This window comes from Acinonyx jubatus, chromosome A1 (genome assembly GCF_027475565.1).
Source record: "Acinonyx jubatus isolate Ajub_Pintada_27869175 chromosome A1, VMU_Ajub_asm_v1.0, whole genome shotgun sequence".
Lineage (NCBI taxonomy): Eukaryota > Metazoa > Chordata > Mammalia > Carnivora > Felidae > Acinonyx > Acinonyx jubatus.
The window spans coordinates 154,428,929-154,447,710 of record NC_069380.1 but is presented as its reverse complement, the minus strand read 5'-3'; the positions used below and the strand labels follow the sequence as shown (position 1 = coordinate 154,447,710).

The window sequence follows — 18,782 nt, the reverse complement described above, 5'->3', positions numbered from 1 at the left end:
AATTTTTTCACTGCAAAAGCGAAATTTTATTTTCTTGCAACAGTTTTTGAATGAGTCATCATCTGAAGAGTTGAACTACCCAAAATGATCCAAAAACATGCAAATACAGAAGCTGAATTCATTATTAGTAATATTGGCCATTGGATTTAGAAATGACTAGGGAGGTAAGAAGATCTCAGACTCTGCTTATATGGAAAAACTGAGGTTTTGGTACCCTAAAGATATATCATTTCTGGTGAATATATGGTGTTCTATACCTTTTACTGCAAAATATTTTAAAAAGAGGATCTAAATACATGAGAATTTATGTATTTTAGAATGACATTTCTGTGATTATTCTGTATTGGGACTAATTGAGTTTACAAATGACAAACCTTGTGATGCCACTGACTTTTATATTAAAATGTTTTAGTTGGATGTTTCCCTTTTAAAATAAAATCTGTGCAAAAAATAAAAGCTTTATCCCAAGACTACCTCATTGAAGTTCCAGATGATGCCTGTGTGAAATTCAGCTATTTTGTTTTGGATAATGAATTAGCTGAATTTGTTGCAATTAAATAACTAAAGATGAGGAAGTCCATTAGTGTTGTAGCCTCTGCAAAACTTTTTAGACAATTTGTCAAGTATTTTGGGTTTATCTGAAATAAAACCACATTCCCCAATCCTTTTTCTTGTTAATATTTATTCCGTGTATATTTCTTATAATTTAAATTTCTCATTTCATTTATACCGTTAGTCATTATGTACTTTATAAGCACTACTTTATATCCAAAAATAACATATCCCTAAATAAAATAGATCACATTCTACCCCATCTCCATCATTTTTAGTCTGTTCCATTGCCCCGCTTTCTTGTATTCACAGCACTTCTCACCATGTGATCTTTTATAAAGTATACCTGCTTATGTGTTCTTAAATGAGATAAAAACTCCATGAGGACAGAGACTTTGACTTGTTGCAATTGTATCCCCAGCTTCCACAGCAGTGCCTTTTACATATCAAACATTCAAGAATATATATGCACTGACTGAATGAATGATTTGATAGTGGGAAAATGCATGTCTCTCTAGGAAGAGTAGAATATGTAAGTTTTAGTCAGTTATAAGTACTTAGGTTGACAGAGGTGATAGAGGAATTCAAGGAAAATTCTGCCTTCTTCACATATAAATAAGGGGTATGGGATGACACTTTGAAATTTGGAAGTTACAATTTCCAGGTCAGTGTGTTGACAAGGGTGGAGGGAAGGTGTTGAATTCTTGTTGCCGCCACCCTTGTTCACAGTGGTCTATGTGGTTTGGGATCACCTTTGCAGCTCTTGGTTACAGTGAGAAGCAGCAGGATGCTTGAGTACTCTCTGAGGGGTGCGGTTTTGTTCAGCTTTCAAACCATAGAGAAGTGTGAAAATCGGGTCACACCTCATGCAAATTAAATAACAAAGCACTCTATACCTAGTTTAACAATACCCTAGTTTTCTTACTGCTGTATTTCATTTTACCTATAAATGAGAATTATTATTTTTGGTTTAGGATCACAACTTGAGGTTTTTTTTTTTTTCTTTATTTTTGAGGATGTGACATGCTTTTTATTCTTATTCCACAGAATGGATTGGGGAGATAAATATTCCCATACTTCTTTTGACCTACATTGTTTGTTAAATTCACTTCCTGGAGACTTGGAGTTTAAGCAGATCTTCAGTGACATTGATGAAAAGATAGAACAAAATGCTACAAGGTAAATATTGTTAATTATTTAAAACTAGTTGGTTTCATGTTTCATTTACACAAACTTTACCTGGTCTAGTTTCAGTGTTTTCTACTCTTAGATCATTTTAGGTTTTCATATTATTAATTTTCTTGGAAAAAATTGATTAAACCCTCTTCCCTAGAATTTAACATTATTAGTACTTTAAGACTCAAGGGGTTCCTGGGTGGCTCAGTCCTTTAAGCGTCCGTCCGTCTTTGGCTCAGGTCATGATCTCCTGGTTCATGAGGTTCGAGTCCCACATCAGGCTCTGTGCTATCAGTGTGGAGCCTGCCTACTAACCTCTGCTTCCCTGTCTCTGCCTTTCCCCACACATGCAACACTCTCTCAAAAGTAAATTTAAAAAAATTTTTTTAAGCAAATGTGACTCAAAAATTTAGGCACTGCCTTCAAATAGGTACATTAAAGTTTTTTTAATTTCTACTAATGTTTTCTTAGAGTTTGCCAATATTGATGACCTGGATTTTCATTAATATGTTTAGAGTTAAGCAGCTTCACTTGATAGATAAGCACAGAAATTAAAAATTTCAAATTACAGTATTAAAATGGTAGTATAAGGCCATGCATTGCTTGAGTTGTTGAAAGAGACCAAAAAAAAAAAAAAATGTATTATTTTTATGTAACATTTGTCATTATAAGTCACCTTCCCACGTGGAAGGCCAGAGACTCCATAGAGAGTTGCTCTGCAAGATTAATCTTTATCACCTACTCCAAAAGTTAGTGCTACCAAACATTAGGAGTAATGGGACAGTTAAGCAGTTTGCCATTAGATGGAAGAGACTTTGTCTTTATATGTGTTTTGGGTCCTAGAATCAGTTCACCTATTTGGATCCTTTTGGTCAAAGGTTCTAATAATTCACCTCATGTAGGTTATAAATATGCAAACCACAGTACAAATTTCTAATATAGAATGAGACATAGTATTTCCTTTTTTAAAATTTAAGCTATAGTTAATATTGAATTGTCCAAAAAACCGAACCAAGCAAGTGAAATGTTCCTATCAATGATTTTTTTTCATGTTTTATATACGAATGCAGTCTATTTTTTGTCATAACAAAGGGCATAAATAACTTAAATTCAGAAGAAAGCATATTTTGGGGGAATTATAATTAAAACCAAAATCTCCCATCCCAGACATTCCCTCTACAAAGGCAGAAGAGAATAAAAACACTCTGTTATTCAACAGGCATTAAACCAGAATGCGTTGCATATCACAGGCTGTCTGCTAAGAGATTGGCAAGTCAGAGCTGGGCATCGCACCCCTTCATATAACCTGGTAGATGCAATCCATAACAAACATGTTTTCAAGATAAACAGTAGCTAGTCCTCACGTAGAGGATTTGGCATGGCAGCATATTTTTTCACGCATAGTTCATCCTAATTTTACCTGTGTTAGAGGATACCTTCGTTAGCTAATTGTCTTTATCCTGAAGACAAACACACTTCTCATATCTTTAGGACAGAGTGATTTTGCAGGTTGGAACAAAGCAACCACTGAAGTTAGTCCTTGCCCTTCATCAGGAACTAGAGCCAGGAGCCATTGCGCTTGGTGTTTGCATTTGGAAAAGATGGCTTCCAGGTTCTTGAGATAGTCCTGGTTGAGAAAGCTGACAAAAGATCTAATCTAGTCTTCTAAGGGATATATTTCAAAGAGATGAAAAAATACTTAAAATTATAAATTTCAAAGATAAATAAGTAAAAGGAAGAGAGGGAAATCCATTCCCTTATTTTCAACAGAGAGAATTAAGCCTTTTGTTTTTAATTTGCATTGCCCTTACAATATATATACATATATACGTATATACATACATCTATATGTGTGTATATATATATGCATACACACATATATATGTGTATGTGTTTATGTATAGTTTTTTTAAAGATAGCATATATGTATGATTTAACCATACTATAGAGTGTGTATTATAATTTGTATATAAATATAAAATAACTGTGTTAAACTTTAGTATAATTACATATTATGTAATTTATATATTATATATTTGGATATTTTATGGCACAGTTTTTAACCCAAAGAAACTTATAAATGAAAATAGTATTAGCTTAAATATATGTGTAAGTAATTTATCTAAATTCCAGAGATGGTTATATTGAAACAAATTTTAAATAATTTTTAAAAGGTAACCTTTTTTCATAATAGCATTTAGGCTTTTTCAAAATAAAACAAATCACTGAACTCTGATGCTTTTGTTATAGAATGCTTCATTTTTATTTGCTATACCATCTGTAGTTAATTTCCTGCCCTACCTGGTCAATAAGAAATCATGCTCAGAAGTAAAACAGTGATTAAAATATTGTATTTTGCATTCATAAGTTGTTATTTAGGTCAAAACTCATGTTATTAAAAAGGAAATATGACATGGAATATAAGGATATAATTTTTAAATTAAAAATATTTTATTGCCCATATATTAAAACAAACCTAGAACAGAACCACCTCAAGTGACCATTGATCTTCACAAGGGATAAAATAAGGGAGTAGCTATATGTGCTGTATGCTACATTTAGAATAAAGTCTATTTTTCATCAAATTCAATTATGTTTTTATTATACTCTAGAGAATAAACATAATAGTATAGGGTGTATATATTTTTTAGAATAAAATACTGAATAATAACCATGGCTCAGAAGAATGTAAATCATTTATGCACTCATTTATTGCCTTCTAACAGAATAGCTTTTAGAAAATTGTATGTCATGACGAATCAGTTATGCCACACTTACACTGCAGTAGTTGAATTACCCTTGGCATTTTTGTATTCTAACAGTTCTATTTATCTCTCAATGGTGTACATTGAATAAGTAATGAACATCTGTATGATATGGGTTTACCAGATACTTTTTAAAGGAAAAAACACAAGTAATTCATTTTTAAATATGGTATTTTTCCTTACCCTTGAATTTTTAAAGTTGTGTTTCTAGCAGTGACCCTGAATTCTAAGTATAAAATCCTTCCCTCTTCTTAATATCATCAGGTTTTACGAGCCACAGGGTCTTTTGTTTCCCCAAAGCAGTGATTCACCAGAATGGAGTAGAGTGCCCAGGGGTCAGTGAACCTTCACCTGCCCTTCAAGAGAGGCTGTCATTCTCTCAGGCCATTTTCTCTTCTACATCATCATTTCCATTCAAGTCAGAGCTAGGTGACTCTTAAGTCTGACTGTGGAAATCAGTGATCGCAAATTATTTACTTTTAACACATATCAAAATTGGTAACAAGAAGGTAAGTAACTTGCCAAAGAGGAATACTATGAATGTTGTACTCACATTAGCTCAGTAACTGAAAACTGCACGTCACTGAAATATTTTTTGAGCTAAATGGATCTTAATAGTTGAAAAAGATACTGAAGAGTAGAAGTTTTATTGGAATCACAAGGATATTTTTTTTCCTCTTAACTTTCAGTTGGATAGATACAATTTTATCATTAAAAGTTTATTTTACCTTTCTGTTTTCTAAATATAGAAGGTCTTTGTGTGTCCTTCAAGACCTAAGTTTTACCTACAAAAACAACAAGAAGTGTTATCATAGATAATATTTGCCTTAATCCAGGAGAGGCCTGCGGGGTGCAGAGCATTAACTTTAAATTGTGACAGGACATTAGATACATGGTTTCTGTAAATTTAGTCATGCTTATTTACAGAGGATACATATTCCATACATTACATTTATTTTCCACATAATGCTTAATTTTTTTATATTTATATATGAAGACTTGGGGGGAAGTTTTCCACACGATGGCCTAAAGTTCTGAAAGATAACCAAAAGAAATCTTCAAATAAGCTGTCAACATTGGGCTTGTCATGATAGAACCACAAATCTGCCAGTGGACACACATGTTCACGTTAATATATTTCATGGCCATAGCAAATCAGATAAAGTGAAAATTAGTCATTTCATACACTGTACTATTACTATTTGTGGCAGTATTTTGGCACTTACTTAGGAAAAAAACGGGATACTAATATATACATACTCCTTTTTTAAGTTTAGTGTTTGTACTTCTCTCATGTGTTTCTCTATTCTCATGTATTCGTCTGACAGAATCTGTACCTCTTCTCCTAAATTACTCCACAAGACTAGGCTACATGGAAAGAAACCCGAAAGCTTTCCCCATCTATCCATGAACCTAGAGTGAGACTTAAATAGGCATTTTCAGTTTCCCCCATTGGGGCTCTTGTCCTTCTCAGAATGAATAATGCCTCCAGGCAAACAGCATCCTGGGCCTCAGCTCTGTAACCTAAACTTTCCATGACTCCATTTACATTTGCTGCTTTTTAAATTTATCTGGTCCTCCTACTGAAGCTCTCAACCTAAAGTCTAGTGATGTGTGCAGGTAGAAGTGGAGATAGGCGAGAAGACAGGAAAGATGAGCCATGTTTCATGGTGGCTTGTGGACCTGCTTTCTTCCCTCGTTTTTTTCTCTGTTAGCTCCTTATTTGAATGTCTGTGGTTTTCCTAACTCTTTTTTGCATAGTCCTGTGTTGTGTGCCTGCAATACTGCCCTTAGACCTCTGCTTTAGGTAAGGTAAAGTAGCTCATCAGATGATTAAGTGATCCTTTCAAGCAACACATGGGTTTTAAGTGTTTGACATTTTTAAAAAGTGTAACTTTTATTTTTATGTGTGTTAGCTTCACCTGCTCTTGGTCCAGAATGTATAAGGCAACAACGGATTTTTATTTGATGATTTCTTTTTATTTTTGTTAATGTTATTTTTGAGAGAGAGAGACAGATAGAGTGTGAGCAGTAGAAGGGCAGAGAGAGACAGAGGGAGACACAGAATCTGAAGCAGGCTCCAGGCTCTGAGCTGTCAGCACAGAGCCCAATGCAGGGCTCGAATCCATGAACCACGAGATCATGATCTGAGCAGAAGTTGGACACTTAACGGACTGAGCCACCCAGGTGCCCCAAAGTTAAGATATTTTTAAGGATTATTATTGTCATTATCTTTCCATGGGAAATAGCAGGAAGCAAGTGTCTGCTTGTTTGTAAGTTGTTATGATAACAAAAATAGAACAATAGTATACTAAATATCCATCCAACAATAAGATTGAGCCAACAATAGTTAGGCCCCTGTTTCTCAGGGAGAAAGGTAGTTAATTGGCCACTAGGAGTCAAGTCCTCTTGAGCTAAGAATCAGGGGTGCCTGGTGAAGACCTGGCCCACCTCTGAGGGAAAGAATAGGACAGAGATACCAAAAGAGAACTGAGCCATGGTAATGAGATGTGACTGCTGTGGCTGGCTCATCTTTCCTGTTAGATCCATGCCCTGAGATCTAACCCAACCCTGCCAGTTTTCCCTGGAAAGCGCCTAGTCAGGGATTCAGCAGAGTCAACACTTTGTCTAAAAAGAGTCACTATCAGGGGCACCTGGCAGGATCAGTCAGAGGAACATGTGACTTGATCTTGGGGTCTTGAGTTCGAGCCCCATGTTGGGTGTAGAGTTTACTTACTTACTTACATAAACAAACAAAGAAACTTTTAAAAAAATAAAAAGAAGGACACCTGTGTGGCTCAGTCAGTTAAGCATCCAACTCTTGATTTCAGCTCAGGTCATGATCTCGTCATTCGTGAGTTTCCAAGTTTGAGCCCTGCATCAGGTGCTGTGCTGACAGTGGAGCCTTCTTGGGATTCTGTCTCTCCCTCTCTCTCTGCCCCTCCCCTGCTCACTCTCACACACACACTCTCTCTCTCAAATAAACCTTAAAAATATATATTTTTAAAAAAATAAAGAGTCCCACTAACACAACACAGCCTTTGTTAATTACAGTCCTAATTTTAGAATGTCTAGACTAAATATTTTTCTTTGGGATGGTAAGGGAGCTGAGGGGTGGATTGGGGGATTTGGAAACTGGGATTATTACTTCCTTCATCTCTACTTTAAAGACTTCAAGTGCTCAGGGCATCTGGGTGGCTCAGTCAGTTAAGCATCCAACTCTTGGTTTTGGCTCAGGTCATAATACCACAGTTTGTGAGTTTGGCCCCGTGTCAGGCTCCATGCTGACATTGAAGAGCCTGCTTGGAATTCTTTCTCTCCCTCTCTCCCTCTGCCCCTCCCTTGCTCACGCTCTCTTTTTCTCTCAAAATAAATAAATAAACATTAAAGACTTCAGCTGCTCAACACTGCCTTAAATAGTCCTGGCACAAAGTAGGCTAGAACACAGTCAATTAGGCATCTATTGTGTTTGCTTTATCTTTAACTAGTGTGAGGCTAGATGAGTAGTATGTGATAGAAGATGCTGTCATCACATGCTAGTTTTCTTTTCCATTATGTATTTGAAAATACATACATGAGTATGACTCATGGAAGATTTCAGACAGCAGAGAAAGGCATATATGAGGAAAAGTTCAGTACAGAAGGGTAGGCTCTGACCCTCGTAACCTATATGGTTATTCAGAAGTAACCTATATGGTTAAATTATTATAAAACTATCCAGAAGTAGTCTCTGCATATGTATGCATGCACCCAAACATACTTTACCTTTTTATACAAATGGGAACTATATGATGTACTATAGTTAGATTTTTTTTTTTACTTAATACATTTTTTAAATCTCTCCATATAATTTTACCTCATCTTTTAGATTTCACTCATTTAGGTGTGCATCAACTTATTAAGCCATTTCCCTCTTTTTTCTTAAGTTTTTTTGTTTTTGTTTTTGTTTTGAGAGAGAGGTAGAGAGAGGTGAGAGAGTATCCCTGCCCTGTCAGTGCAGACCCCAATATGGGGCTCAAATTCACACCGTGAGATCAGGACCTGAGCCAAAGTCGAGTCAGATGTTTAACCGACTGAGCCACCCAGGCACCCCAAGCCAGTTCCTTCTTGATGAACGTTACATTCTTTGCAGTCTCTCTGCCTTTACTTCACACATGCATGCATATGTACATTCTTCCTTCATTATGAGAGTTTATCTACAAGATGATTTCTTAGAAGTTGTACACTTAGCTGTTGAAAAATTGTTCTCCAGCAATGCTAAAACTGTCTTCTTTCCCAGAGGCAGTATAGAACAATGCATGCTGTATGTGCCTTCCTACATGGATGTTGTTAAACCCTCACTTGTAACTTCCAGTCAAACCTGTTGTCCAGCACAATGATTGCATTTATCCAGGCAATGGAAATAAAGATGTAGTCTAGTCTCACAACCTTGAGATCATGACCTGAGCTGATATCAAGAGTCCAACGCTTATCCAACTGAGCCACCCAGGCACCCCCCAAGTTAGATGTAAATTTAAGAGAGAGGAAAAAAAAGATGTGCTTTGGGATCTAATGCCAGGCTGACTCCGATCATTTCCAGCTTACTCTTGTACTCCCAGGATGACTCTGCCATTGATTAGAAGCTGGGGGAGTATTTCACATTTGAAATTTTTTGAAAATGCTGTAGACTTTAGATTGGCATAACCCCTACACTAGGTGTGAACTTTCTTGAAGCTGTCTGAACCATGCAAGAGCCTCTCTAAATTGCTGTTGGGAGGATTAGTGATATAAAGCAATAAATAACAGAGCATCCTAACTCAAAAGTTTCTTTCTTTGTTTTTTACAGTTTATTCATTTTGAGAGAGAGAGAGAGAGAGAGAGAGAGAAAAGGGCAGGGACAGAGAGAGAGGGAGAGAGAGAATCCCAAGCAGGCTCTGTCAGCACAGAGCCCAATGCAGGGCTCGAACCGACAAACTGCGAGATCATGACCTGAGCCAAAACTAAGAGTCAGATGCTCATCTGACTGAGCCACCCAGGCACCCCAAAAGTTTCTTTCTTCCTACATTCCTCATAGAATAACTGAACATAACAACAGGAATCTTGGGAGGTTATTTGTATATTTCAGATGAGAGATAAAAAGAAACTGAACCCAGTCTTTCACAGTAAGAATTGAAAGGGGAGGATACATTTAAGAAAGATTTAAACAGATAGTGTTAACAGGATTTGGTGTTGAGGATGTTTTTTCCTTGCAACTATACTTAAGACATTTTGAAATGACCAGAATCTCTTTGAAATAAAAGACAGTTTGGCACAGATGTTTAATTTCTTACTATACTTTTTAGCCATTAAAATAGTTTTATGAATCCTTTTCTCAACCTTTTAGAAAGTACTATCCCAAAATACGTTTGTTTCAGGAAAATAAGCTTTTTTTTATGGCTGGCTTATAGTTTAATTACTAATTTTTATATATCAGCCCTCTTCCCTATTAATTACTTATTAATTCCTAGGAATTTTACTAATCTAGTTAGATAAATTGGACTTAGCTAAAAACTGGAAAACTGTTTATCTCATAACTATTTGTGCTTTTAAACATGTGATAGATTGAAAAAGTCTTTTCTTTAGACTGAATTTATGTTGTGGGTAAACAGTATAAACAAGAGCATTAAAAACATGAAATGAATTTTTTTAATGTTTAGATTTCTCTTACTGTAAAAATCTTAATCTCTACCATGACACCTCTACTCTGATTTTAAAAATAAAAATAGAAATTCTAGCTTTCCATGAAAGCATACCAAAATGTTTTCTACAACCTTTACATCAAAAACATTGTCATAATTTTCCCCAATGGAACATACTTTTTTTTTCCTTTGAATTATTATGTGGTTGAATAATAAAAACTCTGTGTTTTAAATCTTGAAAGAACTTTTACAATAAAGTTTCTAGATTTTATGTCATAAATATTCTCTTCTCTTTTTCTCAGTTCCTCTCCCTATCCTCACCTATACCAGCCTGATATTAATAGGCTCTTACACTTTTGTTATTCAATGCTGTCTAACTGTAAGACATCTCAGTCCTTTTTTGGAAGGAGGATACACACCTACATGCATACATAAATATAGTTGTGACCATAAAAATAAACTATTTTTCATTATCCAAATAAACATTGTTTTTAAGTGACATGGCAATAAAGTTAGATGATCACTAAATTCTCAGGGGTCAGATGTCAGGGAATTCTAAGAACAGTGATCCCATTAGTTTTCTTTTTTCTTTAAAAAAATTTTTTTTAATGTTTATTTAATTTTGAGAGAGAGAAAGATAGAGTGCAAGCAGGGGAGAGGCAGAGAGAGAGGGAGACACAGAATCCGAAGCAGGCTCCAGGCTCTGAGCTGTCAGCACAGAGCCTGACGTGGGACTCAAACTCATGAACCACAAGATCATGACCTGAGCTGAAGGCAGTCACTTAAGCGACTGAGCCACCCAGGCGCCCCCCATTAATTTTCTTAAAGCATCAATATCCTTGCATATAATTTCCTTTTCTATAAGTTTTCTATACCTTTCAAGGCACATTTAGCAGCTGCCTCCTGTGTAGTCCCTTAGCACTGTACACACCTCTTATCAAGTCTTACTGTAATGAAGTTATTTATTTACAGGTCTGTCTCTCTCATTAGACAGAATTCCTTTAGAGATGGGACCCTGTCTTATTCACATTTGGATTCCAAGTATATATCACAGTGCCTGCCACATATTCAGCATTCACTTAATGTTGATCGAACATGTCTTCATTCAATAAGTAATTTTTACACTCAGGGTACCCAGGGGTGAATGTTGAATGAGAAAACCACCACAGATATCTTCTAAAAAAGAATATTGCATATTGCATTTTAAAAATGGTTTGTAAATCTGATTTACACACAGCCTGTCAGTAATGTATGCACTCATACACGTCATTAACTTGGATAATTCAGAGTCATTATAATTAAGTACATTGGGTTCAAATTTATTAAGAAATGTTGAGACATATGAAAAGGCATAAAGGGTATTAATGATAAACATTCATGCACTCATCATCCAGCTTAAGGAATAAAACAATACCAGGACTGCAAAGGCTCACTATATGCCTTTCTCCAATATCATCCACTTTCTCATCTCCACCCCGGATTTGGTGATGGTGATCGCTCCAGCACATTTCCTTCCACTTCGACTACCTATGCTTATAATCCCTTATAATAAGGTGTACTGATGCATGGCAGATTTTCAAACTGTTGTGTGGATAGTATCGTACTGTGTGTATTTATTTGTACCTTTTCCTCTCAACGGTGTATTTGTAAGATTCATCCATGTTGATAGCTACATTTCTACTTTTATTTTCATGGCTCTCTTCCACTCGGTGAATTAACTATTTAATAATTTAATAATTTTCTTGTTGATAGACATTTAAGATGGTTTCAGTGGATAAGGCTAAAAAAAATGCTTTTAAAAGTTCTTCTAATGAAAAAAAAAAAAAAGTTCTTGCTAATGATCCCAGGGTCATGGGATTGAGCCCCACTGGGCATGGAGCCTGCTTGAGATTCTATCTCCTTCTTCCTCTGCCCCTCCCCCACTTGTGTGCCTATGCTCGCGCTCTCTCTCTCTCTCTCTCTCTCATGTTCTCTTGCTCTCTCAAAAAAAAAGTCCTTGCTAAGCCAACTAATGGTGTAAATTTGGGAATTTAAACTATTTAGGGAAGAGATTCTACATCTGTTTTTAGACTGTTTACATTTTTGGGCTAATGTCTAGGATCTAACAATAAAAGTGTTAATTGGATTTCTATTTGTTGAATTATCTTGGTAGTTTTTTTTATGACTGACCTTTCTTCTAAAGAAAATTTGAAGCATCTTACAGTTAATCAGAAAACACTTAAACCCGAATAAAGACAAGTACCTTGTTATTTCAAAAATCCTAGACTAGGGTCTTGCATCATCTACCTCTGAAGTTATATAGACCTCCTCCCATCCAAGATTATGATCCCCATAAGCAATATTACTACTATACATATATGAAAATAATTTTAGGGGCACCTGGGTGGCTCAGTCGGTTAAGCGGCCGACTTCAGCTCAGGTCATGATCTCGTAGTCCGTGAGTTCTAGCCACGCGTCAGGCTCTGTGCTGACAGCTCAGAGCCTGGAGCCTGCTTCAGATTCTGTGTCTCCCTCTCTCTGACCCTCCCCTGTTCATGTTCTGTCTCTCCCTGTCTCAAAAATAAATAAACGTTAAAAAAAAAATTAAAAAATAAATAAATAAATAAATAAAAAGAAAAAAATTTTACATTTTAGGTAATTTTGAATTAATTTTGACCTCAATAAAAATTACATATCAAGCTTTCACCTTAAATTTTGAAAATAATACCTTTGTATACTAATCGGGCAATAAATCTCTACACTTCCAACTATTGTTTTGTTTTTTTAAAGCAAGATGTTTAGACAGTGGTGAATGGCAGAATGACAAGATGTTTAGCCAACTAAAAACAAAATCAGAAGTTCTGACATTGAAAATTTTGTGACACAGCAAAGGAAACAATCAACAAAACTAAAAGGCAACCAACGGAATGGGAAAAGATATTTGCAAATGATATATCGGACAAAGGGCTAGTATACAAAATCTATAAATAGGTCACCAAACTCCACACCTGAAAAACAAATAATCCAGTGAAGAAATGGGCAGAAAACATGAATAGACACTTCTCTAAAGAAGACATCCGGATGGCCAACAGGCACATGAAAAGATGCTCCACGTCGCTCCTCATCAGGGAAATACAAATCAAAACCACACTCAGATATCACCTCACGCCAGTCAGAGTGGCCAAAACGAACAAATCAGGAGACTATAGATGCTGGCGAGGATGTGGAGAAACGGGAACCCTCTTGCACTGTTGGTGGGAATGCAAACTGGTGCAGCCGCTCTGGAAAACAGTGTGGAGGTTCCTCAAAAAATGAAAAATAGACCTACCCTATGACCCAGCCGTAGCACTGCTAGGAATTTACCCACAGGATACAGGAGTGCTGATGCATAGGGGCACTTGTACCCCAATGCTTATAGCAGCACTCTCAATAATAGCCAAATTGTGGAAAGAGCCTAAATGTCCATCAACTGATGAATGGATAAAGAAATTGTGGTTTATATACACAATGGAGTACTACGTGGCAATGAGAAAGAATGAAATATGGCCCTTTGTAGCAACGTGGATGGAACTGGAGAGTGTGATGCTAAGTGAAATAAGCCATACAGAGAAAGACAGATACCATATGGTTTCACTCTTATGTGGATCCTGAGAAACTTAACAGAAACCCATGAGGGAAGGGAAGGAAGAAAAAAAAAAAAAAGACGTTAGAGTGGGAGAGAGCCAAAGCATAAGAGACTCTTAAAAACTGAGAACAAACCGAGGGTTGATGGGGGGTGGGAGGGAGGGGAGGATGGGTGATGGGTATTGAAGAGGGTATTTTTTGGGATGAGCACTGGGTGTTGTATGGAAACCAATGTGACAATAAGTTTCATAAAAATAAATAAATAAATAAATAAATAAATAAATAAATAAATAAATAAATAAATAAAGATAGATTTAAAAAAAAAATTATGACAAAAACTTTTTAAGTTTATTTATTTTGAGAGAGAGACCAAGAGTGTGGGTGGGGGAGAGGGAGAAAGAGAATCCCAACAGTGAGGAGCCTGAGTTGGGGCTCATTCTCATGGAGCATGAGACCATAACCTGAGCTGAAGTCAAGAGTCAGACACTTAACCGAATAAGCCACTCAGGCACCCCAAAAATCTGTGATTTTAAAAGCCAGATCAACTGTCTTAGTTTGTATCAGTGAGGGAGGTGGTCTGAAATGCAACTAACTGCTCAGTCCCTTTATCAGTGTTTGGACAAATTACTAAAATATCTAGCCTTCAGAAGGCTTTACCCTATTTATAGATTGTGGTTATTGGCCTCTACCCAGATTCAGATGTTAGAGATTAGCCTAAAAGCTGAGTCTTGATTGAAACAGATTTAGGCAGACTCAGCACTGAGCCTTTCCAATTCACTTTGCTATCATCTATTAGGTTTCATTGAATGAGACACATGAGGATGCTATAATAAAAACCTTTGTTAAAGGGTCCCTAGAGTTAAGGTGTATGCTTCAGGTATCATGTTTCTCATCCATAGATGTGCTTACATAAGTTAAAAACATATCTGCCAATATTAAGGCTGACTTAGAACTGGTATTCCTGAATAGAATTGTCCCATCAGGAAATTGCATGGCCTGTGGCCTAAGGAGGTATTCTTTTTCTTGTTTTCATGAAAAAGCTCTTTGAGTCTCAGAATGTTATTTGTTTCATGGTAATTCAGTTTTGAATTCATTCATGCTCAGAAGTCTCCTGAAAAGCTTTCCTTAAATTGACAGTGTGTTTTATAGGCAACCCACGCCTGATGATTTTTGAAGAGCCATTCATATGACATCAGTTTTAATAATCAGTTTGGTTTCCGAAGCTTAAATAATTTTGTCGCATGGTATCTATAATTAATAGCAATGATATTTTCAAAACAGTAATAACCTTTTTAGTAACAGATCTTTCTTAATACTATTAAGAGGCAAATGCATAGCTGTCAATTTGGGGTGAGGGCGGTCAGCTTCAAAAGAATTTTTCTGTTAATAAGCTTTCTTGCAGTTTAGATATGCTGCCATCAGGTGGTAGTAATATGTCATATCCATGTGGCTCCACAGATGACATTCTGCTTAAGGTCATCAGTTTATACCACAAAGATTTATAATCATGAATCCACAGATTTTATATGAAAATTAAAATAACATAGTATATCCATTTAGTGTTAGAACTAAGGGTACTCTGTATATTATTTTTAAAGCAGATATGTATTGAAAGATTCAATTGGACAAGTTTTTCTGTTTTTAGTTTATTTTTTGGTAAATGAGTATTATATACTTTCTAAAACTTTAGAAAATTATAGAAAAGTAAAATGTAAAAGATCAATTTCATTACCCAAAGATAATTGCTATTAACCATTTCTTTTGTTTCATTTCCTTCCAGTCTTTTTTTTTTTTTTTTAATACAGTGTTTAGTATGTTTTTGTTTTCGTTTTTTGGAGTGGAGTTCCAGGGCAGGAAAAGATAGTTGGCTGTAATTACAGTGTGTATACAGCATGTATCTATGTTTTACAACTTTTAAAATTACAAGGTTTTTGTAATTGCTTTGTGACATTTTAATATCCCATTGATTGAAGTTTTCCATAATTTGTATAGTCATTCACCTATTAGTAGACTATGTTTATGATCATTAGTCAACATGAGTATCTTATCTCTGCATTCCATCTACTGCTTATCAAGAGGACCATCATTTCATTGTAGCCATGCTTGATTTTTGTTTTAACACAGAATGATTTCTGATTCATCTCAGAGTATCTAGATATCTTATATCTTCTATTTCCTCCACTGTGTGTGATAGGAAATTGCCAGAAAATCTGAGCATTCAGTTTTCAATTATGAATGAAAATATGTAGTCTCTTTGTTATTGTTTCCTATCGTAAGAATGCTTTATAATTTTGTAAACCATATTCAACCAGGTACCACGTATAAACATCTCAGGTCCTGTGATATTATGACATGGAGCCATTACTTGTTTCCTACCAAAATAACCTTTTCTTTTCTTTTTTATAGCATAGAACATTGCATTAAAGAAATACAATCTGAAGTTAACAAGCAGTGTCCAGATGTGCAGCTGCAAACGACAACTGACTGTTTTGAGTGGCTAGATAACTATAATTATAATTCATCCAAGTCACCTTCCATTCCCCATGGAAATTTGATAAAATTCCTCACAACACTGGTAAAAAAACAAAACAAAAAAAATCCTTTGTTTTATAGTGAGGTGGGGTGGGTGAACAGGAATATAATTCATTCAGCTTCTTATATGTAAATATTTTAGTGACCTTGTTATCCTACCATATCTAGGGGTTGAGGTTTTGTTTGGTTTCTGTATCCCCAGTGGAGTACAGTGAGCTGTTTGTTTTTTACCTTTTACAATGATTTGTATCAATAGAATGAAGTTTTATATAAATGGAGATTAAACATTATAATTCCAAAATGTGTAGATTGATATGTACCACACATTTGTCTACCAGAAAAGTTCATATTTATTATGTTTTATGTCCTTCACAACCACTCATCTTCTCTGTGCTTATTATTAAGCATAATGAGATCACCGTTGATTGTATCTTTTAAGTTGCCTTGTCTATCATTCCGTGTATTCCCAAACTGCAGGCATACCCAGTTTTTTCAAGCAAGGCAGTAGTTTCTACAAGACCACTGTTAATTGATGGGGAAATACTACATTGGTCATTCTTTGATACTGACCACTCACTATGTTAGGATGTGTTTGTAGCCATGGAGTAAGAACACTTACTTTATTACCCCTATATCTACAAGGAGTAGCTTGCAACAACAGTTTCCCAAGAAACAGCATGATTGTTAGAAAGCAGTATGTCTGTGGCTATGGTTTTAATTTTCTTTAGGGGGAAAAAAGGCACTGTTTTCGTCTAAACATCAAACATTGACTAAGGCAGATGTGGAAAATATCTTGAGGTTGTAGATGGCTTAGGATGACAGAATCAGATGAAAAGTTTTTGGCTATTGTTATTATTGCAGATGTCTCTTTAATGTTTACAAAGTAATAGGAGGAAGAGAAAGGAAGACTATGTGCCCTGAAGCCTATTCTTTTAAGAAAATCCCCTCACCCATTATCTCTTGAAGGTGCAGGCTTGAAGAATAAATATGGACATAGTTATTCCTTTAATTTCTATTAAGAGCCATGTGTATTGAATTTCATTAATATTGATGTAATAATGCTTTCTCATTTAATTAAAAGCAAAAGCTTTTAATTATCTTTTAATCTGTCACACATAAGTCATTCTGTATTCACTGCAGGGCAAAGGCCGCATTAGTTTTGCTCAAATTCATTAAACTGATAGGGTTGTTCCAGACCTAGGTGGTTTTTTTTTTTTTTTTTACATAATTGATCGTGTTATTTTGAGGAAAGAACCACATTATTAAACAGATTCGGGTTGAAACGACCTTATTATAAAGTTTTTACATGCTAAAGCTGTCAATCTTAACAGCCATTTTTCATAGCTTTCTTTTTTTTAATAGACATTTTTTAATTTATTATCTAAGTACTTAAATAAGAAACAGAGGTTCTCATTATGACAATTATACTGAAGTTATTCTCAAACTTAAGTAGTCATACTATACACGTGTCCTGAACCTATTATTCTTTAAATATTGTTTGATCAGATATTTACAGATTTAGACTGATTAAAAGAAACCCAAAATAGAGGCACTAACATGACTTGTTTGTTTCATAGAATTTACCATTTTTTTCTAGAAGTATCAAAAGCACTAAATAGAGAGGGATGAGAGAGAGAGAGAAGCTTCAGAAAGATCAGTGCACTTTGTGGCTCTCTGGAGTGTAGTAGAAAGAACATAGATAGGGAGAATGAAGCCACGGATTCATTCTTGGTCTTGTGCTTTACTGTGTGTGACATTTGGAAAGTACCTTAAACATGTTGCATGTTAGTGTCCTTATCTGCAAACTGGGTTTCTAAATATCTGTATCACAGAATTTTTATTGTGAATAAGCCAAAGACTTGATAGATAAGTGCTTTTTATATAATAAAATACTATCTATCTATCTATCTATCTATCTATCTATCTATCTATCTATCTATATTACATATGGAACATTAAGTTGGATAGAGCACTGCTTAGAATGGCTTCAGAACAAATTCCTGGAATTCGCATGACTTCTGCATAATTCTGAATCATACATAATACCTGTGGTATCTCTGTCAATAGGAAATTTCAAAGCCAGCCTTATTTAATGCCACTTGAATTTTGCTTCCAGTTTTCTTAGAATCAGCTTGTTACTACTCAGAGAATATAAACTAATTTCAGTGCTACCTGAAAGAGACAAAATTAGGAAATTCAGCATGTAAGGAGAATGTGTGCATGTAATACAAGGTCTAAAAAGAAAGTAACTTTTTATTCCTTTACTATTCATAATTATACCTATCATTGTTTTCTGGCAACACAGAAGGCATAAAGGAATAATTTTGTATCATCTTTTGGGGAATGATTCTGAGAGTATTTTTCCCCATATTGAGTTACTTTTTGGAGAGAACTGAAATATTCTCAGATTAATTTCCAAAGTAAAATATTTCTTAACATGGCTCTCGAAAAGGGACTTAAATGAAAGTTAATGTCTTTATATTATATTTTATTTCTT

General features: G+C 35.3%; 1 protein-coding gene across 5 annotated transcripts in view; it reads left to right on the top strand.

Annotated features, from left to right (window-relative positions):
• KIAA0825 (KIAA0825 ortholog) overlaps nucleotides 1-18,782 on the top strand; it is a 382,909-nt gene that overhangs the window by 44,999 nt on the left and 319,128 nt on the right. For all 5 annotated transcript variants that reach the window (XM_027037906.2, XM_053221670.1, XM_027037922.2 and 2 more), the window contains 2 exons: nucleotides 1,600-1,731; nucleotides 16,160-16,328. In XM_027037906.2, coding sequence (XP_026893707.1) covers nucleotides 1,601-1,731; nucleotides 16,160-16,328 — 300 coding nt within the window. In that variant the 5' untranslated portion in view covers nucleotide 1,600. The remainder of the gene's footprint in view (nucleotides 1-1,599; nucleotides 1,732-16,159; nucleotides 16,329-18,782) is intronic.